Source organism: Phragmites australis, chromosome 21 (assembly GCF_958298935.1).
Source record: "Phragmites australis chromosome 21, lpPhrAust1.1, whole genome shotgun sequence".
Classification (NCBI taxonomy): Eukaryota; Viridiplantae; Streptophyta; class Magnoliopsida; order Poales; family Poaceae; genus Phragmites; species Phragmites australis.
The window spans coordinates 2,228,093-2,252,152 of NC_084941.1; the positions used below are offsets into that span (position 1 = coordinate 2,228,093).

The following is a 24,060-nucleotide window of genomic DNA, read 5'->3' on the forward strand; positions in this document are numbered from 1 at the left end:
ACAACTAGGATCACCCTTGGCTCCGTCCGGCCCTCCTTGATCGTCCGGCACCAAACATCCGCTTAACCCTGATCACCCATCATCGACTACCAAGTTGCATTCGTCACCTACACACCTTAAAACAAGCAAACATATTTCTTCGTGCTCCAAAATATCTTCAGGTTAGTACAAAATAAAAAACTTTAACGTAGAGTACATCATGCAAAAAATATGAACACTAGAAGTTCTGGTGTGTTCTGCTTCTAAACACCGGACCATCCGATGAGTGTAACACTATATGTTCCAGAAATTTTTTACTCTCTGTAAGAAAAGATCCGGTGATCTCGTGTCCATTAGCGGATAATCCAGTGTGTGTTAATCCACCGAACCACTCTCCTGTAACATCTCTATAATAAAAGGTCCGATGCATTCTACGGTGTTCACAATTACAGCACCAGACTATCCGACATACATAATTAAACTTGGCATAAAAAATCTCCTCTCTGTAGAAAATACTCCAGCGCTCTCAAAGTACATCACCGGACCATCCGGTGTTAACTTTCATTTCTGCTTCAACACTGAAAATGTTCCAGTGATACCCTTTGGTGTAGCTACCACACTCACCGGACCTTCCAGTGTATTGATCTCCAATTTCGCCCGAAAAATTACTCTCTGTAAGAAATAGTCTGGTAAGTATACACTGCCTATACCGGAACTTTCGATGAACACCGGATCCTCCGGTGTGTGTAATTTTGCTGCGTTCAGAGAAGAATTCATCATTTCCAAACACCGCTAACTCGAGTTAGACAAGAACAAGAATAAGCATCTACAAACACACGCTAACCAAGCTCAAGACATATCAACTTTTATCAATACCTCATCACATAGAAACTAAGACAGTTCTCTACTTTATTTCTCAAAGGGAGATGAAAAATAATGGAAAATAGCAAATAAAGTAGCTGCTGGAGATGAAAAAAATAGATAATACTGTAATAATATTAGGAGATGTTGTAATAGTGTTATAAGAGATGAATTTTTAGAGTATCTACTGAAGATGACCTAAATAAGTTTATGATAAGATTTACAATCTGATTGGTGTTCCAACATCTCGAATGGAGGTGGCTTCGAATGCCAGTCAAGCTCAAATTCTAGCAGAGTGGTCCAATTTGCGTGAGGGAAGGCTTTGAAAACACACCTATAAAAAGTGGATTTTACTAGATTTCTAGTCTTACGCTATTTTCTCAAGCAAGTTCAAATTGCTTTCCTTAGGACGAGCTTTTAAGGAAAAGCATAATGGGATTCACAAAGAGCAACACCTTATGATGTGTAGTTCATGACCAATTAGTCAGCATTTAGCAATAAAATTAGTAGATGTAGGGATCGAAAAATAGTCCCACACAGAGCACGGTGAAAGACCCTTCCACTAGAGGGGGCTAAAGCTTAGAGATGAACCAAGAGCCAAAAGGAGAGAGAGAGAGAGAGAGAGAGAGAGAGAGAGATGGAGAAAGAGAATTGTGGGCATGAGAGGAAAAAAAGAGGGTCCTCCCTGACTGCTCCTTGTGGGCTCATTTTATAGAGAGAAGGGGTAGAGGAAGTTACAATCCTACCATCAAAATTATATTACAATTATGTACATATGAGACTATTATTGTCCATTTGCTTCTTTTATATGGGCTATATCAATTTAGAAATTATAGTTGCCATTGTATACCGTCGTAAAACATTGGGGTATCCATGGGTTGGGCCATTTTACCCAACAACATCCTCTCATCCACTAGCTCCGAGGTTCCGTGGGGCAAGCAGATGCACAGAAAACTAGCTCCAGCCCACCTCAGAGTAAGGATATCCTGCATAGTTTCCCGTCCTAGCTTCCCATCCTTATAGACCCTCTCTGCGGTGGCCATAAGCGAAGACAACAAGGTTCGATAGAGACGGTGTGGTCCAGAGATCCGTGGCAGTGGCTGGAGGCGGAGTCAACATCGAAGCCGAGGTGCAACGAGGCTCAATAGAGACACTATGGTCCGGAGCCCGGCGACGGTGGTCGGAGGTGGAGTCAATGTCGAAGCCGAGGGGCGGTGAGACTCGATGGAGACGGTGTGGTCCGGAGCCCCACGACGGTGGCCGAAGGCGGAGTCGACAGATCCTTCGTAGGTGAAGTTGGCATCGGAGCCGAGGGATGGTGAGGCTCGACGGAGACGGTGTGGTCCGGAGCCCCATATAGGTGGCTAGAGGTGGAGTCGACGGGTCCATCGAATATGAAGTCAACGTTGTAGCTGAGGGGCGGCGAGGCTCGACGCAGACGATGTGGTCCGGAGCCCCTTGGCTCCACCAGAGGTGGAGTCGAGGGGCGGCATGACATCGTGACCCCCTCGATGGTTGCCGTGAGCGATGGTGACGAGGCTCGATGGAGACGATGTGGTCCAAAGCCCCACGGCTCCACTGGAGGGGGAGTCAAGGGGCGTCGTGGCGTCATGGCCCCCTTAGTAGTTCAATGGCTGGAGGTAGAGTCAACGGGTCCACTGGAGGTGAAGTCAACATCAGAGTCATGTGGTGGCAAGGCTTGACAGAGACGGTGTGGTCCGAAGCCCCACGGAGGTGGCCGGAGGCAAAGTCGATGGGTCCACCGGAGGGGCAGCGAGGCTCGACAGAGACGGTGTGGTCCAAAGCCCTGCGGAAGTGGTCGGAGGTGGAGTTGATGGGTCCACTAGAGGTGAAGTCAACGTCGGAGCCGAGGGGCGATGAGGCTCGACGGAGACAGTGTGGTCTAGAGATGGCTCTCTAATGGCAAGTCTTTTGAAATTTGAACTGTTACAACGGAGATTTCGTGTGTTGGTGAGATATTCTCCTCTTTTTCTAGCGCAAGTACATGGTGACGCAAGGTAACGGCAGCGCATCTAACGGGGTAATGTGCCTGTTCTCCTAGGGTCATGCGCCAATTGCCCTCGCACGCACCGAAAGGAATTCAAACATTAAATGCGACGAGACGTGTGAGCAAAAAACCAGGGCATCGAGCGGAACTCAGAAACGTCGCAAGGCTAATTTGGGTGTCACCACGTGCCCCTGAGTAGTAATCCAGAAAAGTAACAAAACTAGCTTCGCGATGACCCTATTTCCTTCTTGAGGCATACGCCTATGACTGGCAGAGCTTTATAAACAGAGGTTTACCTCGCGAGCCATCTATTGTTGAGCAAGAGAGAGAAATCCTCCCTCGTTGATCATGGCGTCTTCTCCCACTCCAGGCGCAAGTGATCCAGTCATTTCATCTCTAACGCCGGTGCCGGTTCCATTGGCCGCAGTGCCACCGGGGGCGAGCGATCCAAGGGGGGCTATGTATAGGGCTAGAGCTAGTTCTATAGCTAGAGCTAATTCCAACCATTGAGCTCCCACCATCCCCGAAAGGGCTATCACCAGCCCATCCCCTTCTTTGTCACGATTGGGGGGGGGGGGCGATCGAAGTCATCAACTTTCCTCGGATGATGAGGTGGAATCGATTGGGACCACCTCGAGAAGGAGATCGAGGAGGAGGAGAAGGAAGAGGAGGAGGAGGAGGAGACCGAGGCGGCGAAAAGGGAGGCCACTGAGTCCCCTAGCTCCTCTTCATCTGATGGCTATGGCGGTTCGGGGGCCAGCTTCTACCTCGACCCTCGTGGTGGAAGACACCTGAAGAGTATGCACCACTATTAGGGACTTATAGCGTCATTTTTCTTTGTGCTTTCTTTTTCCGAATTGCTCAAAAAAGCTAGGACTCGGAGAGGCGACCTATGCATGCGAGCATCTTTTGGATGTAATAAAAACCATTGGCTTGATAATTTTTATGAATCCTTGGCCATCTCCTTTCGATCATCTTTTTCTATGCTCACGTCACTTTCCCCTTAATTGAAATGTTGGTGAGTCTCTGGATAGGGCTTCCATCCAACCAAGGTCCTGGTAGCCCCTAGGTCACCTAACCGGGGTACCGGGTCTTCTTCGGGTAACTCCGTGAGCCATCTGAGAAGTACTCTCTTCTGAGTAGGACTTCTGGGTTTACTAGGAAAAATATCATCCCAAAATCTAAGGGTGGGGAAGGTTGGCTCTCTGGAGGCGAAGTCGACGTCAGAACTGAGAGCGGCGTGATGATAGCGAGGCCCCGGAGCCAATCACACTCCCGTGTTCCGTTCAAGTTTATCGGGATCTCGACCCTTGCATTGGTCCTTTTTGGTTCTTGTAATTGTTTTGAAGGTAACACTTTTTTATAAGAGTTAAATGTGGTGAGATATTACTGGTTGGCTTAGCGTGCGACCCGATTCAGTGTTGCATAGTGCCTGCCATCATGGGCTCCCTGACCCCATAGCTCCCTCGCGTCTTTTGGTCACAAGCAAGCAATGGGTGTGTCCTGCATCTTATGTGCAGCGCATCTTGCGTAGAGCATCATCCCCTGACCCCCTCGCATCTTTCGGTTGGGAGAGAGCAGAGGGCGTGTCCCGCGCCCTATTTGTTGATGTGCTTTATGTCGTATATTATGCGAACAAAGTCTTGACACTTCGAGGTACCTAATAGGGCCGTGATGATGGACTTATGGATGCCATCGCTATGGGCTCCGTCAAGGCACGGGGCCAATGAGGCAATGGGCCACACAACCGAGGCTAATAGCCTACGAGGTGCACATGCCACTGTGATGGGATTACTCACACCATTGTTGCGGGTTTTTGTCGAGGCATGGTGCCATCGATGCCAATACATGTGCACCGAGTTCCTGCGGTGGTGCACCAGGGCCGGTATGGCGCCGGCGCGTTGGAGCGCGTGTCCATCTAAATGTGGCTGCTGGCAGAGGCGCATAGCTTCGACTCGCCAAGCTTGGTGCTGGCGTTCCACCTCGTGTTCGTGCCGTGGTTAGGTGCGTCGTTAGCCACACCCTCCGACAACGATGGTGAGGATGTCCGCCGCGCCGGCGTCGCGGAGAGCGAGCAGTGGCTGCTGCACGTGCTGAACGTGTACGATGACGCGCTCAGCACACTATGTGAAAAAATATCATAAGTGATGGGTGATAGCCGTCATGACGCCCGTCACTCTAAACGCGTCACTGATAATTAATCATAAGTGACGGGTACATAATTGTTGACAGGTCAAAATTTAACTCGTTATTAATAAAGCTCATAAGTGATAAATAGTAACTTTGATCTATCACTTGTTACAAATCATAAGTGATAATGATTTACTTATTACAAATTATAAGCGACGACGAGTCACAGGGTGCGCGTATCTCGCTGGCGACGAGTTCACGCTGGCGGACCTGTCCCACCTCCCAAACGCGCACTACATCGCGTGCTCCGCGAGGGGCAGGGCTCTGCTGGCGTCCAGGGAGAACGTGGCGCGGCGCGGTGGTACGAGGCCATCTCGTCGCGCCCCGCGTGGATGCAGGTGGTCACGGTGGAGGGTCGGAGCGCGCACTGCCCTGGTGCGTTCGAGCCGTGACGTGAGGCTGCCATAGGCATGCATGTAGTCTTCAATGTACGTGTAGTGTCATAGTGTGTGGTGCCTGCATGTCCTTGTTGACACCAGAGACCTACGGTCAGTTTGGTTCCAAGCAAACCTGGCCTTGCCTTGCTATCACGAGCAAGCTTTGCTCAGGGGAGGAGAGTCAAATTTGCTAGTTTGAGGTAGCAAGAGAAAAGCTTGCCAGCACAAATCTTGAGAAGAGCTCGCCAGAGATCTAAATACTTAGCTTTCTCCAATTTCTTGCTCAGCTAGGAGAGACAAGTATTGCCTGAGGATCCAAACAGACCCCTACATGCCGCGCGCAAGCCTCACATGCTGCGAGTGAGCACAAGCAGCTGCAGGACGGTGGCGAAACGATGTGCGCTGCAAGGACGAGCCGAGAAGCCGGATCGGCACCGCGCCGCGCAGTGCCGTGCGACGTGCTCGCGATCGTGGTTTGGCGCACGACGCAATTGCCTGGTTCTTTTTTCGCATTGGCGCAGCCGACTGACCATGTTTTATATTATTATTTGAGTTTTAAAGTCACGAAATTATCACGTTAATCGGGAAAACGAAAAAGATGTAGACTACTCGTTGTTACGAATATATAACGGTCTAGATTAAACTAAGAGTTAATATCAAATATAATTAATAAATAGTTAAATTCGAAATTAAAAATTATTGGACATTAGCAGTTTGATTTATATACGGTTTAAAAAGCAAAATATATAAATAAAAAGAGCTCAAATAAAATAAAATAAATAATAACTGAAATTATGATTAGAATAGAAAAAAGAAGATTCATATCAAATTTAGTCTTAGAAAAAATTAAATAATTATAAAAATCAAATACCTAAATAAAGAGTTCATATAAAATATAATTAATAAAAAATTATCATAATAAAATATTATAACAAGACTAGCTACGGTACTAGTGTAGGCCACCTAAGTTAGTTTACAGATAAATCTAACGAGAAACCTCGTGAGCAAGAGACTGTTTCTACGGTTTTGGATATTCAAATCCTCTTGAGATTCATGGTAGATGGAATCCTCTTGAGATTTATGCTAGATGGAATCCTTTCGTACTTCTGCATCACCAACTCACGCAGGAATATCTCTCTGTTATCAAACACAAATCGACCGTACAAAGTGGGAAATTCGTAATTGCCCGGTCAACGAGGGATAAATTTATACATGAATTTTCCAAGCATCACACTCATCTCTCAGTCCCGTCACTCTGTCAGGGCAAAAATACGATTTTGTACAGTATACATTAGCGTATTTAAAGAAATGAATATTTTTTGCTATATTTAGGATTTTAGCACCTGTATTCGGTGCACGGCGTGTCGAAAATGAATTTTCAGAGCACAGTGTACCGAAAAAGATATTTTCGGCACACCGTGTGCCGAAAATGACCTATATTGTGCCAAATACAGGCAAAAGCGTATTTCAGCACACCGTGTGCCGAATACCAAGTGTATTTGGCACTGTATTCAGCACACGGTGTGCCAAAATACGCTTTTACGTCATGTCGCGTCGCGTCGCGCTTTACTTTTTCTTTTCGCTTTTCCTTTTTACTTTTCCTTTTCGCTTTTTCAGTTCGCTTTTTGCATGGCCATGTCGGCTGGCTTGTTTTGCATGCGGGCAGCGCTGCCAACGCTGCTATAAATGGTAGTGCGCGCTCCATTCTCTGCAAGCGTAGCAGCTTAGCACGAGCGCGACGGCGAGCAGAGCAACAGGTTAGCGCGAGCGCGAGCAGTCGAGCACGAGGAGCTGCAGTGCAGCAGCGCGTGAAGGGGACAGCCTTCTGTAATAGTAAGTGCATAGATTATGTGTGTATGTAATATTTACTTGTGTAGATGTAATTAGAGGATTAGAGTATTTATTAAGTTGATAAAATATAGTAGGTATAATATTTGCATATTTTATGATGTTGTAACAGAATCAGCTAGTTATTTGGATCCTAGATTATGTATGTATTATATTTAGATTAGAAAATATATTTATATCATGTAGATATTAAGTTGCTAAAATAGAGTAGGTGTAATATCTGCATATTGTATGATCTCGTAATAGACGGTACTATAGTGTAACAATAATCGTAATATTTAGATTAGAAAATGTAATTAGAGCAAGTAGAGTATTTATTCCGTTCGAATACATTGGTTAAATGATATTAAGTTGGTAAAATAGAGTAGGTATAATATTTGCATATTGTATGATCTCGCAACAGAAGCAGCTATAGTGTAACATTAATCGTAATATTTAGATTAGAAAATATAATTAGAGCAAGTAGAGTATTTATTCCGTTCGAATACATTGGATAAATGATATTAAGTTGATAAAATAGAGTAGGTATAATATTTGCATATTGTATGATCTCGCAACATAAGCAACTATGGTGTAATATTAATCATAATATTTAAATTAGAAAATATAATTAGAGCAAGTAGAGTATTTATTTCGTTTGAATACATTGGATAAATGATATTAAGTTAGTAAAATAGAGTAGGTATAATATTTGCATATTATATGATCTCGTAACAGAAGCAACTATAGTGTAACATTAATTGTAATATTTAGATTAGAAAATGTAATTAGAGCAAGTAGAGTATTTATTCCGTTCGAATATATTGAATAAATGATATTAAGTTGCTAACATAGAGTAGGTATAATATTTGCATATTGTATGATCTCGCAATAGAAGCAACTATAGTGTAATATTAATCGTAATATTTCGGTTAGAAAATGTAATTAGAGCAAGTATAGTATTTATTCCGTTCGAATATATTGGATAAATGATATTAAGTTGCTAACATAGAGCAGGTATATAACATACATCTAATTAATTATTTGGCCATTTACGTTTGTTTAGCAGAGACGTTATGACTATCCATATTTATTATGGAGAATGTCCCACTATTTTGCATGGGAGACTCGTGTCAATTCATAACTGCGAGTACATAGAGAGTACGGTTGAGCTACCAATTGATCTAGAAGACTTACAAACACATGTTATGAGTCTTTTGCGTCTAAACCAGCAGTCCTTCAATGTTGTCCTAGAGGGTGTCAGGCCACGGCTTGTACAAAACATCTCGCTCATTGTCCATACGTTGTTCGATTTGAGAAGGAATAACGTATGGGCCTTGTACTCACGCAAGGCATTAGAGGAGAACTTTGAAATGGGAGTGTACGTAAATATAGTATCACGACCGGTGCATGGTGAAGCGGTGCCTATCGTGGAAGGATCAGACCATAATGTGATGCATGATGAGGCGGGAGGGAATGTCGGGGAGGGCACTTCCGGTACGGATGGACCCGAAGTGGACCATGGTGAGGTAGATGTAGGATGCATGGATGATGAAGCCGGTGGTAGTGGCAACGAAGAAGGTGCTGACAACGATGACCAGATATTTTTTGCTTTATATGAACAATGTAGAAGTGTATTCTCCGGACCGTGTACAGAGGTAGTTTGGTCATCTTCAGTTGGTGCCAGTACCTCCCCTACGAGACGCTAGTTGGGCGTACGAGTAAGTGTGTTACTGTATGTAACATTCTTATGTTACAAAATTTTAACTATTTATGTCACATACAGGAAGAGTGCCTAAGGAAACGCAGGCACACACGACTGGTCAGAGATTAATGCAGAGTACATAACCCGGTGGATGGAGTCTGGACCAGTGGATGTCGTCGTTCCTGCGGGACAGTACGATGATAGCACGTACTGGGACTATCTTTCGTGGTATCAATCACGAACGCATCCCACCTTACTTAGCGGCAACGTACCGTCAGCCCCCAGACACTTCCCCGAAGATCGTGCCTAGCTATTCATGTGGTGGTAAGTGATGTTGTACTTATAACGATTTTCATTAGTTTCTCATCCGTATTACTGGCATAACCCTCAAAAACTACAGACCGAAGCAGGGTACGAAATGCATAGGCATGCGGAGCATGCATGTGGGGAAGCGAGTGGGTCAGCCACGTGAAGGGATCGGCACCATCTCCGGGACTACATGAGGATGAGAGGGTCTCGCCTTTTGTTCGTGATACGTGGACTAGGTGGTTGCGCCCCGCGTTCTAGGGGCTACGACGTACCCGCCATGGACCCGTCCCGTGCCTCCCACAGCAGGCGCTCATCCAGTGCTCATGAGGCACATTCACGGGAGGCACCTTCGTCTGTGGACCATCATGTGACACGTTCTTGTGCTGGAGCCGAGGAGGTGACCGAGGCTCCTGCTCCCAATGAGTGTACACTGGGTTCTCAGCCCCCTCCGTTCACACAACCTACTCAGGCTATGCAGACAACTCCACCAGGATTATCAACTCACCACGAGGACGTCATTGACTGCACGCAGTAGACGCCTACCTAGAGCGGCACTCAAGATTTTGACTGGGCTGCTGTACTGCAAGCGAGCAGCTTCACCGAGCTACTAAGCGGTCAATACCCCCAATATCCCGATGCACCAGGGGGTTCACATTGGTACCAGGAAGCTGAAACTTCATCATTTTGGACTCCAACCAAGCACGTACTACCGGCAGGCACACTCCCGCATGACGATCCTACATCGTGGTATATACAGGGCCGAGTTAGCGGTTCTAGATACACATTCGGTGGAGTTGGAACACAGCATGACAATGACGATGAGGACCAAGGGCACACGTGGCAGGGGCCAGCTCAGGCCGCTGGGGTGAGGGCCACACACCCGCCAGACGCTTACAATCCTAGGGATTACTTGTGGCGTCGGCGTAGTTAACGAGCTAGTGCAATATATTGTGCACTCATCTATTTTGTGTACTCATCTGTACTAAGTGTTATTCACTATATTATGTACTCATTTGTACTATGCCATACACTTCAGTGTTCAAGTAATTACATTTAATTTGCATAATCTTTTTCAACTAATTAGGACACATAACTTATTTATCAGTAACTTATTAAGTATTTGTATATATAATTTACGATATTTCATACATGTTTAATGTTTATTAATTAGCCAGCGATTCATGCTTTGATGCAGAGCAAAAAAGTTGCAGGGAAATCTCAATACCTATATGGCGAGAAATTCTAGTATTAGCTTCCTATGGACACATACAACGATCGATATAGCATTAACTGCTTGCTTGCAGGTTGTGCGTGGAGGGAAGGATGATCCCTTCAAAGAGAGCAACCTAATCCAAGCTGTGTCTAAATTGAATGCAAGACTGCCATGTTCTGCGTTCACCGTTCCACTTCTACATATAACAACCGACGACCTTAGGGCCCTCTTGCATGAGTGCCACTAAATATATCTCAGGGTTTGCGAACTAGCCGACCATCCTTCTATACTGGATTTCTGTATGAGGCAAAGAAGGATGGCGATGTTACCCGACCAGTATGCATCCCACATACAGGTTCGTCATTTTCTATTTGATCACCATAATTATCTTATTGCTATTGATTCGAATACCCCTCTTCTGCTTTAGGCGTTCCCAAGAGCCGTAGAGTTAATCAACAAAGAAATCCCACACCTCTTGGAAATGCAAATTCTCTTCGGCGGGGGTGTGCTACCTGGTTCGCGTCGAAAACGACGAAGATCAGTGAACCCAAGGGGTACAAGAGCTGATGACAATTTCATGCCACCAATGCCTCGACATTCCACCAGCCACACAGAAGAAGGTTCAATGAACTCTACAAGAGCACGTGCTAGTACCGTGATTCCTCAAGACGACGATGATGACGACGATTTCATGCCACCAATGCCTCGGCGTTCCACCAGCCACACAGGAAAATGTTCAACGAACAATACAAGAGCACATGCTCGAACCGTGATACCTCAAGACGATGATGACAACGACGATTTCATGCCACCTATGCCTCGACGTTCCACCAGCCACACAGTAGAAGGTTCAAAGAACAATACAAGAGCACGTGCTCGTACCGTGATACCTCAAGACGATGATGACGACGATTTCATGCCACCAATGCCTCGATGATTTCGCTAATCTACATCATCACTTTCCGTCGCCATTTTAAGATGATCACTGATACAAGGGTTAATGTTGCGCATGTTCGAATATACCTAAGTGTTAAGACTGTCCACCGCCTTAGAGACTATATGCTTTCTTACTCATGCATTTTGAAATGTACAGTTACATTAGCAACTAATTTTTAATTTGGTTACATAAAATGCACAGCCAAATCACATGAAATATCTTACATAAAATAAAGAGCCAAATCAGCACGAAGAAAATATGTAATTTGGCACACAGTGTGTTGAATACACTTGATTTTCGGCACACTGTGTGCCGAAATACGGTTTGCCTGTATTCGGCACACGATGTGCCAAAAATGACTTTTTCGATACACCGTACTCCGAAAATTCATTTTCGGCACATCGTGCATCGAATACAGGTGCTAAATTCGTTCTGCTTAGTATTGGTAACGTTTTCGTTGCGTGCTTAGATCCAGAATTATGGGACAATTTGCGCTTAAATGAAAAATAGGTGTTGCTAAATTTTACATGCATCCGATTCTAATCTAATGGTCAATAACAGAGCGGTTACTGTCCATCTTCTTCCTCCCTCCTTTTCTTCCTCTCTTACTATTTCTTCCTCTCGCGGTGTCCTCTGTGTGAGGAACAGTGATGTTTCTTTCTCTCTAACTATTTCTTCTGCTTGCTTGCTTGTAAGAGTAAAGTTTTTGACGTCGGATAAGGAAGAGGTTTCTATCTCCATGTTCATGATCATCTTATGAATGGTAATTTTACCGAGCACTTGACTTAAAGTCATCTTCTTGATGTTGTTATTATCGTAGATGATAGAGACTATCAACTTGCATTTCAGAAGAAGAGTTTAAAGTATTCTTCTCACTACTTGATCAAGAGCATGAGACTTTGATACCAATTATGAGGAACAGTGACGTCCTAAAAGAGAGGTGAATTAGAACATTTAAAAACTAATGGCTTCAAAAACTTCACAAGATAAATATATCTTAATTTCTATCTAAATATGATCTTGGTTTATCTAGTGTGTCTAATATAACGCTCAAGAGGATTGCAACCTACGCTAGCAAGGTAAATTGCAATAATGTTAATACAGAAACATAAATAAGGTAGAGAGATAAACTAGACACAAGAGATTTTTATCCCGTGGTATCGATTACATGAATGTCACCCTTAGTTCACGTTGGAGCTCTACCAAAGATATGCTCCCGGTTGGTACCCAGCCATGACTCTTGAGTCACCAAACCAACAAGGCAAGACCTTAAGCCGGATGAGAGGCCTCAACACAAGAACGTCATTGGTACAAAATGGGTCTTCCATAACAATTAAGACGAAAATGGTGTGATGGTTCGAAACAAGTCAAGATTAGTCGCTCAAGGTTTCGCACAAGTGGAAGGCTTGGATTTCGGCGAAACATTCGCTCTTGTGGCAAGACTAGAAGCTATATGTATCCTTCTTGCATTTGTTTCACATCATAACATTAAGCTTTATCAAATGGATGTGAAGAGTGTATTCTTAAAAGGCTTCAGTAATGAACTTATATATATTGAACAACCACTCGGTTTTGAGGACCATAGATATCCTAATCATGTCTACAGGTTGTACAAGGCACTCTACGAACTCAAGCAAGCCCCAAGAGCTTGGTACAAGTGCCTTCGCGACTTCCTAATCAATCAAGGATTCAAGATCGGGAGATTGGACACCACATTGTTCACAAAGATCATCAACAATGAGCTTTTCTTTTGTCAAATTTATGTTAATGATATCTTTGGTTCAACTAACAAGAAATTTTGCTAGGAATTCGGGGACTTGATGTCAAAAGAGTTTGAGATGTCAATGATTGACGAGCTCAAACACTTCCTTGGGTTTCAAATCAAGCAATTCAAGGAATAGACTTTCATCCATCAAGAGAAGTACACGAAGGATATTCTCAAAAAACTCGAGATGGATGATTGCAAGCTAATCAAGACTCCAATGTCTACCAATGGACATCTCGACTTGGATAAATCGGATAAATTGATTGACCAAAACCTTTATCATTCTATAATTGGGTCTCTCCTTTACCTTACCGCATCTAGGCCCGATATTATGTTTAGTGTATGCATGTGTGCTCGCTTTCAAGATAATCCTAAAGAATCTCCTTTTAGCACCGTAAAAAAAATCTTGTGATATCTTAACCATACACCTAGCATAGGCTTATGGTATCCCAAAGATGCTAGTTTCCTACTCTTGTGTTACTCAGATTCGAATTTTGCTGGATGTCATGTGGATTGTAAGAGCAGTTCGGGTGGGTGCCACTTGCTATGGCAGTCCCTTGTTTCTTGGTCTTCTAAGAAGCAAAATTCCGTAGCTTTGTCCACCGCAGAAGCTGAATATATAGCCGCCGGAGCATGTTGTGCTCAAATCCTTTATATGAAGCAAACCTTGTTAGAAGTATTATTTTTCTAGAGAAAATCTGAGTTGAACTGACCGGATTGTCCGGTGACTTAAAAGAGTTACATCGGAATATTTAACAGAAACTTGGTATTTTCAGAGAAAATAAATTATAACTCACCGGACTATCCAGTGAAGCTATGTGGAAGAAGATCGGAGAATTTTGTAATGACTACTAACAACTGTCAGATCAGCGTTTGGAAAAAGTAAACTCATCGGATTGTTCGGTGTTAACAGAGGCGTGTTCACCAGACCATTCGATGTTCACAGAAAAATTGAGTGGTTGGGCAACGGCTAGATTCGGTCCTCTAGCCTATATATATATCCCCTCACTTGGTTTCATTCATCTCTCTTGCAACCCAGAAGCATTCATATAGAGTGTGTATCATCTAGAGGCAAGGGAGAGCACTTGAGGTGATTTGCAAGTTCTTAATTGAAGATTAAGGAGTCCATTAGTACTTCAAGAGTAGTAAGTGTGCATCTAGCTGTTGTTTAGGCTTGATAGGGATCAAGTGAACCAGTTAGTCTGTTACTCTTGGTGGTTGGTAACACCTATCTGGTCGTGGAGATTAGAGGAGTTCTCGGTGAGCTCTTGGAGGTCTTGTAAGAGCTCTGGGAAGCTAGTGTACTTGGTTTGATGCCTGCCAATTCGAAGATGGAAAAGTGGCAATCACTAGTGAGCACTTGAGTCTTGATGACTCAAAGTGGAGTGACATCCTTGTGTGGATGCTCCAACAAGGATTAGTGAAGAGTGCCAACTCTTCAATATCTCAGGAAAAACTCAGTGTCCCCTTTCCCTACTCTTGTTACAATCCACATTTTGCTTCTAGCATTTCCTTCTTGTAAGTTTGAATTCCGCACTTTATTTATATTCTATATGCTTGCATATTTGTGCTTATCATTCTAGCTTGCTAGGTCATCTAGTTATTTTTATTTATTCTAGGCTAAGGTTACTCTTTGTTCCAGAATTCGGTAGTTGGTTTAGTTTTTTATTAGTGCCATATGCACCCCTCTATGACCATTAGATCCTTTCACTAGGTTACCTTGTCTTTGTTTCAAAAGACTAACAGTAGAGAATATAACTAGATACCTGCATAAAACATGCTTTATGTTTAAAACTATACCGTAAAGCCTTATTCTTGAATTACCCTCTTTATGCATCTATTAACATCTTGAAGTAGTATATGGCTTGCTGAGTACCTTCCGTACTCACTCTTACTGTCATTCAGATGAGGAAGCCGATGCTGACTTCGCTGAAGATGAAGACGAGGATGAAGAGTAGTCTTAGAGGTCGCATCTACACCCAAGTTGCCTGTGGCATTAGGTTGCTTCGTTCGTTTCACTCCACTGTGTTGTAGGCTCTTCTGCTTGGCTGGTCTGCTGTATTAGTTTACTTTATTTTATTCGAAGTGTGTATTTGATTTGTTTTGTTGAACTCTGTACGTATCAGCTACTTGATCTAAGAACTGATACAGGAGGCACAATGTATCATGAGGTCGGGGCCCTGACATCAACCTTCCCCCCCCCCCCCCCCTTGTTAGAAATACTCCGGTGGTCTTATGTCCTATTCACTAGATTGTCCGGTCAGGCTATCAACCTCTGGACATAATGCTCCGGTAAGTATAAACTTCTCTGCACCAGATGTTTCGGTGGGACAAATCTTCCTAAGACTTTTACAATTCAATCAAACTTTGACCCGACTATAGTGACTTCTTGATGTATTGCATCTATGAGACCTATTAACATATATTTTTGACAAATATGTTAGTCTCAATGACTATATTATCATTAATCACCAAAATCACAGTCATAATCTAATAGAGTCATTTTTGCTACACCTTGCCCCGCCACCGGATCCGCCATTAACGCCCCTCCCTCACTAACCAATCTATTTTCGAACTCCCTCGCTGCCAACCCCATCCACCGCTCGTGGCACCGGTGCTGCAACCGTCGCCTCGCCACACCGCTAAGCTACCGCCCACCGTCAGTCCAACAGCCACCCCTAGCCTCCTTCTAAATCCGACACCCGAACGACCCCACCCCAAAAACCCTCTCATCTAATCTGACAGCTGTTGTGTTGACATGGGCGCATGCACTCTAGGAGGCATGGAAAAAAATGGTACTCGATTCCTTGTGGATGCCATGGCTCTTTGAATCAAAGCTTTGCTTCTTCCCCTTTTGCTTTCGTACGAACCTGCTGTAGCAAGTCATTCCGATCCCTGTAGTGTTGCTCACGCAATGGATGTATCTATATATAGCCATCCAACACAACCAAACCTTCACACAACATCTCACCGATTAACACCCAACAGGTTCTTTGTTTCCTTTTGCAAACCTTTAGCTGCGCCGGATCCACCGGCGGCCGGAGACAATGCCGGTGAAGGTGTTCGGGTCGCCGACGTCGGCCGGGGTCGCCCGCGTCCTGGCCTGCCTGTTCGAGAAGGACGTCGAGTTCCAGCTCATCCGCGTCGACTCCTTCCGCGGGCCCAAGCGCCAGCCTAATGTCCTCAAGCTCCCGGTAATTCCACAATCGTGTGCACGTGTCCGCATGCAAGAATTGTTCGTTTCTGACCAGTGCGCACTGAAAAAATGCTGCAGTGGCACGTCGAGGACGGCGACGACACCTTCTTCGGTACGCAAGAATCAAGTAACCTCCAAGAACTGCAAACATCCGAGAATCGATTAGATAAAAATTTGATGCATGGTTGCTGAATATAATGCATGGACGCAGAGTCGAGAAAAATCGTGCGGCGCATCGCGGAAAAGTACAAGAACCAGGGGTACAAGGACCTGCTCGAGTCGGACCAGCTGGACCGTTGGAGCATCGCGCTCCAGATGGGGTCTGAGGAGCATCTATTCGACGTCCACAGCTCCAACATGGTCTGCAGCCTCGCGTACCTGCCACCCGACATGCCGCTCGACGGGAGCGGCAGGAACGCCGGTGAGCCGCCGGCGGCCGGGAAGATGGAGGAGATGCTGCAGCTGTTCGAGAAGAGCAGGAAGGAGCTGGACATGCTGCTGGACTGGTACGAGATGCAGCTGGGAAAGAAGGACTACCTGGCGGCCAACAAGTTCACGCTCGCCGACCTGTCACACCTGCCCAACGCCGACCGCCTCGTCTCAGACCCGCGCTCGGCGCGCCTCATCGAGTCGCGCAAGAACGTTAGCAGGTGGTGGCACACCATCTCCGGCCGCGATTCGTGGAAGAGGGTCAAAGAGCTGCAGCGCCCGCCGTCCGCGGAGGCACCGTTCTGACAATCTGATCTCGACCGCGCGAGAATCACAGCGCCGTCGCGGTTTCTGCTGCTGCCGGTCTGCGTAGTTCCAGTTTTCTGAATAAACAACGCCTGGGCCTGCGCCTATGGCCACTGTTAATCGTGTAGTGCATCGTGCAAGAGAATGCTGCCCCTTTTCGTGAGATTGAACTCGTCATTGCCTTACAGTTTTTTCTGTTGAGATCGCGGTTACAGAAAGGTGAACACCATAAGAAACTGTTTTCAACACGGAAATATCACATGAAACAGATCGATTCGAACAGAAATCAGGAAAAAAATTCTCTTGTTTCAAATCTCCACAGGACACATATTAAAGGTGGGACGAATGGATCTACAAATCCACAAACGCTAGTACAAGTATCACGAGCTAGGCACCCCTCAACAACAGCAATGCAATTTACAGGGAACTGATGGAGCGTGGACACTAGGGTTCAAACCACAGAGTAATGTACAATACAATGTCAGGGTGCAAACATGCATATAGCAAATGCCGGCCGTCCGATCACCATTCGAAGTTTGCAGTTAATCCTAACATTCCACAAGTGAAAAGGTTGATTTGCAGAAAACTCCCGTGCGCTAACAAAATATCGTGAAATAACTCCACTGGTAGGATGGTGGTATCAGCCATATCCTTTGAATGAGTATCGGATGACCAAATGATTTTCCCACAATGTCAGGGGAATCTGTCGTTCACGGGAACAGGCTCCCCATGTTCAGCAGCTTGGAGCTAGTCAGAATAAGCACCTCTGATCTACAAGAGCAAGGTGATGATGTTCCAAGCAAAGGATTCTTGTAATCTTTCCTCTGTTCCGTCTTGACCATCAGCCTTTTTGGGATGTTCCGATCGACTCGCGTTTTGCATCTTCGACGATATGTGCATGCACGCATCCATGGCTCTTCTGCAAGGCTGCACCGACCTTCTGTTTTGTACTTGTCATACGTGCATTGCCCTCAACCTCTTCGACAGCATCTCCACGTCGTCCACCCGATCCATCTCGGCCGCCGGCCGGCAGGTCATCTCCTGGACGCCGCGGCGGCGCTTCTGGCATACGTGCAGTGCACTAAACGTCTTCGTCAGCACCTCTGCATGGTCCACCTGCTGATGATCCACATCCGGCTGGAAGCTGATCTCTTGGGTAAGGCGGCGGCGCTTCTGGCACCTCCTGCGCATGATCGCGTCGAGGTCCACTTCCTCTCTCATCTTCTCCAACGCCACGCGCACCTCGATGACCTCGTCGACCTTGGGGCTCCTACCGCCGCAAGCCTTCGCCATCTCGATCAGCCTCGCCTCCAACCGGATCGCCGCGTCCAGGCGCATCTTGATCGTGTCCAGAATCCCGAACACGCCCTTCTCCGAGACGTTCGGCCGGACGTCCGCGCACGTCCAGTGGCCGCGGTTCCCCCGGCCTCTGTCGTCGACGTGGGCCAGGTGAAGCGTGCCCGGCGAGACGCTGACGGTCGCGCGGGCGAGGCGGTATTGCGGCTTGCTCTTCTCCCTCGGCGACGTGTGCTTCTTGCACTCCGGGGTGTCTGCGCCGCCGTAGGAGCTGTCGATCAGGCTTATGCAGCAGTGCGTGGCGCTGGCGTTGACGCAGAGCAGCGGCGAGTCTGGGTCGGCGGCGTCGACGGGCCGGCTGACCTCGACGTGCCCGCCGCCGCCGGAAGGTGCCCCCGCGGGGCCGAGGATCTCGAGCAGTGCGGTGTATGTCTGGTGTATGACGATCAGCGCCAGGTTCTCCACCATGTCCCATGGGCGGTGCTCGTTGAGCAGCTGCAGCACCGTTGGAGCCGTCGGCCTTCCCGGCACGGATTGCCTAGTGCTAAGGTCAATAAAGCTCATAGAGAAGGAGGTAGGCATCGGATCCGTAGGAAACTAGTTTCGTTACGGGGGGGAAAGTAGTTTTGGCGTTGTAGGTGTCTACGACCTCTTCTCAGAACCCTTCTGGATATATAAACTGCCCTGGGGCCTAATCTGTGCCCTTTCCGACTACAATTCACGTACGAGATTCCTTAAGAAAAAGTAACGTACGAGACATTCTATAGCTATTCGGACTGGCGGCGGAGTAACCCCTCCAAGTACACCGAGGATTAAAATTTTATGAATTTTGAAGAAGAACAAAATATCTAATTCTAGAAATTTTCTTTTACGGGTATGCGGGACTTATATAGCGGAGGATGAAAATAACCGAATTTTAGATGGAATTTTACAAAAATTGGTCTTTTCGCTGAAGAACGAAAAAATTTGTAGAACAAATTGAAATCCCTGTACACCTACTCGGATACATTTATTTACTACTCTATTAGTTCAAAACTCACATATACATGTCATTGCATCAATGCAGTCTCTAAAATGAAAATTTGAACACCAGCTTATGTTTGCCTTCACTGTATTTGTCGGAGGGTGAACTCCTCAAGCAGGGATTCGAAGGGACTCCTTTGAGATTCGGTCGGGAGATGATTCTGAATCTGTTTTGCGGGTGAAATAAATGGGCATAAATGTGATGCAGGTTGAATGCAATGATCGGATGCAGAAAGGAGTAAATGCTCAGGAGGTTTTTAGACAGGTTCGAGCCGCAATGAGCGTAACACCCTACTCCTGTGTGTATGCTATAAATGCTCTGAGAATGTCTCTCTGAGTGTTGCTGGGTTACAAGAATATTTGTCTAGTCTAGAGTTTCGGGCTCCTTGTTCTTCGGTGATCTGAGCTTCTGTGCTTGTCTTTGCTGTTGTCTCGGCTCTACTAGTCCCGTGTCAACTGGTCTTAACTTATCCTCTCCTGGGAGTCCGTCCCGCCTTAAATACCCGCCGGGGCGGTAGCGTGCCCAGAAAGGGACGGCGCGAGTTCCAAGGCGCCATAAATGGAAAGCAACCATCATGGGCTGCCACGCGAGGTGACGGGGAGGGTTGAAAACGCGTCCCGTCCGGTCTTGTATGTAATCATACCGTTCTTCAACGGGTGCCGCGGGGAGGGTCCACCGGGCAGCCACCGAGTAGCCCGGCGTGCTCGCCCGGTCAGAGCAGGCCTGACACAGCAGGGCGGCAGGCGGGACACCTTGGGCTTCACGATGCTATCCCGAGGCGCGCCGGATGTCCCGCGATGGGACCTGTGCATTAAATGTCCTCACGCCTCCTTGCCAGGCCGTGGCAGGGACTGACAGCAAGCGTGGGGGAGCAGTTGGAGGTGACAGGCCACACGGCCTCTTAAATGCAGCATCGGGCCTTTCACTGGTTGACACCTCACCGCTGGACCTCTGTGGGGGCCACCGGCGAAGGACTTCTTAGGCCTCGGGAAACCGAGTGCTCGGGGGCCACTGCTCACCGCCCCGAGCACTCTCTCCCGGATATGCCCTTTCTTGGTCCTCGGGGAACCGAGTGCTCGGGGGCCACTGTTCACGGCCCCGAGCACTCTCTCCCGGAACTGACTGTTCGGGTCCTCGGGGAATCGAGTGCTCGGGGGCCACTGTTCGCAGCCCCGAGCACTCTCTCCCAGAACTGACTTTCCTTGGGTCCTAGGGGGACTCAGGTGCTCGGGGGCCACTATTCGCAGCCCCGAGCATCCTCTTTCCGGTACTTGGCTTTTCTGGTCGTCGGGGGACTTGAGTGCTCGGGGACCACTGTTCGCAGCCCCGAGCACTCTCTTGCCGGTACTTGGTCTTCTCGGGTCATCAGGAAACTCAGGTACTTAGGGACCACTGCTCATGGCCCGGAGCACCCTCTCCTGGGACTTAGTCTTCTCGAACCTTAGGGAGATAATCCCATGGGAGGGCGCCACGTGGTAACCTGCTGATCTGGCCTCGGGACTCGAGACCCCTGGTTCCTGTGTCACCGACAGTATTTATAAAAACAATAAAATTACAACGTTTCAAAAGTTTCGAAAGTTTGATTAAATATATGTCTGACAAAACATTATATTATCGAAGATTGATAAAGTTGATTATGCAAAAAATTATTTAAAATAGAAATATTTGGTCATTAACTGTGAGTATCGAAGAGAAGTGCGGGAGATTTGATATAGGTTCAAGTATACTTTAGTATAATAGTTATACGTCATGTGCAGCTTTGATTATTTTCAAAAAATGACAATTAAAATGGGAATGTGCCTGCAATACATTAAATATTTTGGTAGCAACTTCAATAATGATTTATATCAACTTACATGGAGACTATATTGCAATTATAGTGAGTGTCTGGTAGAAACTTCAATGAGTACATGCTAGTAAATTATGTAGAGACCATGTAATAAGTTCTAGTGAGGCAGCAACTTCAGTTAAAAAGTATTGTAGCAACTTATACAGAGAATCATTAGCAATTTTATATGTAAGTTGCTAGCATCGTTTTAAGTGTAACCTGCCAATCGAAAGGAAAAAAAAAACCTCTAACCGTCTTACGCTCCTTAGCGTGATAAGCCCAGACCACGTGCGCCGGCCAGGAGTAAAGAAGGCCTAATAACAATTCACAAAGTCGGATCAGAGGATCACTGCTGGGATTCGGCTGAAGATTTGGTGAGGTCGATCTTGCTGATGTACGTCTCCGTCAGTGAGCCGTAGTACAGATAGTTGCCGGCCTTGAGCCAGCCGGTGGCGAGGGCGAGCCCCGCGTCGGTGTACATGGACGCCGGCTCCCCGTCCAGCGTCACGCTCATCGCCCCCGAGTTCTTCAGCTTCCGGACGAACGGGTACTTGAGCAGTATGTCCCACTGAAAAGTTCTCCCCTGCGCGCAGCTCGTCCGGCGCGATCAACAGTACGATTATCTAGTATGAGATGTGGGTGTTACCGCGGACAATGCAATCCATTCCCGTCGTACCGGATGTTGTCGGGGAATCCCGGCAGGTTGTCGATGAACTTCTCGACCGAGCAGCTCTTGTCGCCCCTGATGTGGTGCCTTGAGCATCTCCTCCTGCGGCAGCACGCGAAATGGCAAGGGCGGGTCACATGCTATAGTGAGAATCGAAGCAGTCAGGTTTGACAGATTTGCTAGCTGCCGAAAGGATCCATCGCTCGGGCACTCACATCGGTGTCTCGCAGTAGATGAGCGAGCTCTGGTCCGGCGAGATCGCGACGCCGTTGGCCAAGTAGAGGTCGCGTGCGAGCACGGCCGTCCGCCCCGTGGCCGGGTCGAAGCGCATGAGCCGCCCGTGGGGCCGCGCCTCCAGGATGTCCGTCATGTGGTTGTGGAGGTTGTACTTGTACGACGCGTCCGTGAAGTAGATGGTGCCGTCGGCGGCAACGTCGACGCCGTCGGTCAGCGCAAGCTTGAGGCCCTCCGCCGCGTTCGTCAGAAGCTCCACCGTCCTGTCAGGGCTCACCTTCAGCAAACCCTGTCAAGGGCATCAGACTTCACAAACGAATTCTGCAGTCGTATACGTGCACAGTTCTGAAGAATGAAACACTCGAGCGGTTAACTCACGATGTCCGCGTCGGCCACGACGAGGCCACCATCGGCGGCGAGCGCGACGCCGAGCGGGTGGCCGCCGGTGCGGACCCAGTCCTCGACGTCCCCACCGGGAACGCTCACCCTTCGCACCCACCCGTCGGCGCACCCCGTGTACAGCCACCCTCCGGCACGGTCGTACGCAAGGTCCTCCGGGCCAGGGAGCCGCCCCTCGCCCACCCGCTCGCTGGCCTGCAGCGCGAGCGCCTCGTGCTGCGGCGCGGACACGATGGGCCCGTACGTGTACTCCGGCGGCATCGGGGCCAGCGAGCAACACCAGCAGCACGGCCTTCGAGAAACCGAGCCTCGCCGCCATGGATGGACCCAGCGGCGCCGCAGGCCACACGACGAGACAATCCGAGCACTCGAGCAGTTGTGTATGTACTGCTTGACACGGAACGCTACTCTACCAGCACTTGTTCTTGCGAGCGAGCTAGCTCCACGCGTACAGCATATGCTCATCTCTTATTTCTTTCCACGTGATTCGGGCCGTGACAGGAGCACACCATCCGTATCTCAATGTCACGCGCGCGAGCGAAGAGTCGAGTAGTCAACCGAAACGAGATGTTTTGCCGACTTAGTTAATCTTCAACTTTCGTATATCTACTTTTTTTAGGTGTTAGGTAAAAATCTAAAAATAGATAATATATATGGCTGTATTTATCGAAATAGATAATATGTCGTTATATTTATAATTTTAATATACGTATTCGGTAGCTTATTTACTTAAAATCATTTTTCGATACATGAGTTGCACCATATTTGACATACGATGTGTTGAATATGGCGCTATAGATCATATTTGGCACCTCGTGTGTCAAAAATCAAGTGTATTCAACATATGAAGTATCGAATATGGTCCACAATATCATATTTGGCACCCCGTGTGCTGAAAATGGCCGGGATTCCGTGCGATCACTTCGCGCGTGTGCTTATGGTAACTGCTCTTGTAACACGTGTGTTTATGCGGTAGCTGCTCTTACAAAATTTTGACAACGCGTGTGCTTGTTTGGTAATTGCTCTTACAACGCGTCTGCTTGTGTGGTAAACTGCTCTTAAATTTTTTACAATACGTGTGTTGTGTAATAACTGCTCTTGTAACGCGTGTACTTGTGTGAAAACTACTCTTAAATTTTTTGAAAATACGTGTACTTATTTGGTAACTGGTCTTACAACGCGTGTTCTTATGTGATAATTGCTCTTACAATACGTGTGCTTATGTGGTAATTGCTTTTACAATACGTGTGCTTGTATGGTAATTGCTTTTACAATGTATGTGCTCATGTGCCCATAATTTAGGTATTGGAATTGGTTTTAGGCACATGTTGTCATTTCATGTTCGAAGTTCTGTCATTTGGTCGCCTCTTGTCTAAAGAAAGAGTTATGATAGATGTGTTATTATTTTATGCTTAAAGCTCTAGTCACTTCTTATCTAAAGGCAGAGTCAAAACATAGGTATAAAATATATGTCATGGTTTAAGCCTAAGCACATTAATGTTAGAAATTT

General features: G+C 46.8%; 2 protein-coding genes and 1 pseudogene across 3 annotated transcripts; 2 read left to right on the plus strand and 1 right to left on the minus strand.

Moving 5' to 3' along the window:
* The first annotated feature begins 4,674 nt into the window (after positions 1–4,674).
* On the plus strand, positions 4,675–5,430 carry LOC133904014 (glutathione S-transferase F10-like; annotated as a pseudogene).
* A 10,715-nt stretch (positions 5,431–16,145) lies between these two features.
* Positions 16,146–17,265, plus strand: LOC133904015 (glutathione S-transferase F11-like). Its single transcript, XM_062345502.1, has 3 exons — positions 16,146–16,365; positions 16,446–16,479; positions 16,579–17,265. Exons 1-3 carry the CDS (start codon positions 16,219–16,221, stop codon positions 17,100–17,102), a joined length of 705 nt encoding a protein of 234 aa, XP_062201486.1. The 5' UTR covers positions 16,146–16,218; the 3' UTR covers positions 17,103–17,265.
* Positions 17,266–21,194: 3,929 nt separating this feature from the next.
* On the minus strand, positions 21,195–22,973 carry LOC133903604 (protein STRICTOSIDINE SYNTHASE-LIKE 5-like). Of its 2 annotated transcripts, XM_062345024.1 has the most exons (4): positions 22,530–22,973; positions 22,133–22,440; positions 21,897–22,019; positions 21,195–21,833 (listed from the first exon to the last, which is right to left on the minus strand). In XM_062345024.1, exons 1-4 carry the CDS (start codon positions 22,809–22,811, stop codon positions 21,779–21,781), a joined length of 768 nt encoding a protein of 255 aa, XP_062201008.1. In that variant the 5' UTR covers positions 22,812–22,973; the 3' UTR covers positions 21,195–21,778. The 2 variants fall into 2 exon arrangements, with proteins under 2 accessions (XP_062201008.1, XP_062201009.1); XM_062345025.1 differs by lacking the exon at positions 21,195–21,833 and having other exon boundaries at positions 21,896–22,057.
* Positions 22,974–24,060: the final 1,087 nt, after the last annotated feature.

Bases quoted from the DNA above. Each gene is read 5' to 3' on its own strand.
- LOC133903604 (XM_062345024.1), bottom strand. From the start codon at position 22,811: ATGCCGCCGGAGTACACGTACGGGCCCATCGTGTCCGCGCCGCAGCAC. The intron at 22,441-22,529 runs GTGAGTTAACCG...TGCCCTTGACAG, and splicing joins TCGTGGCCGACGCGGACATC to GGTTTGCTGAAGGTGAGCCC. The intron at 22,020-22,132 runs GTGAGTGCCCGA...GTGCTGCCGCAG, and splicing joins ATCTACTGCGAGACACCGAT to GAGGAGATGCTCAAGGCACC.
- LOC133904015 (XM_062345502.1), top strand. From the start codon at position 16,219: ATGCCGGTGAAGGTGTTCGGGTCGCCGACGTCGGCCGGGGTCGCCCGC. The intron at 16,366-16,445 runs GTAATTCCACAA...AAAATGCTGCAG, and splicing joins CTAATGTCCTCAAGCTCCCG to TGGCACGTCGAGGACGGCGA. The intron at 16,480-16,578 runs GTACGCAAGAAT...GCATGGACGCAG, and splicing joins CGGCGACGACACCTTCTTCG to AGTCGAGAAAAATCGTGCGG.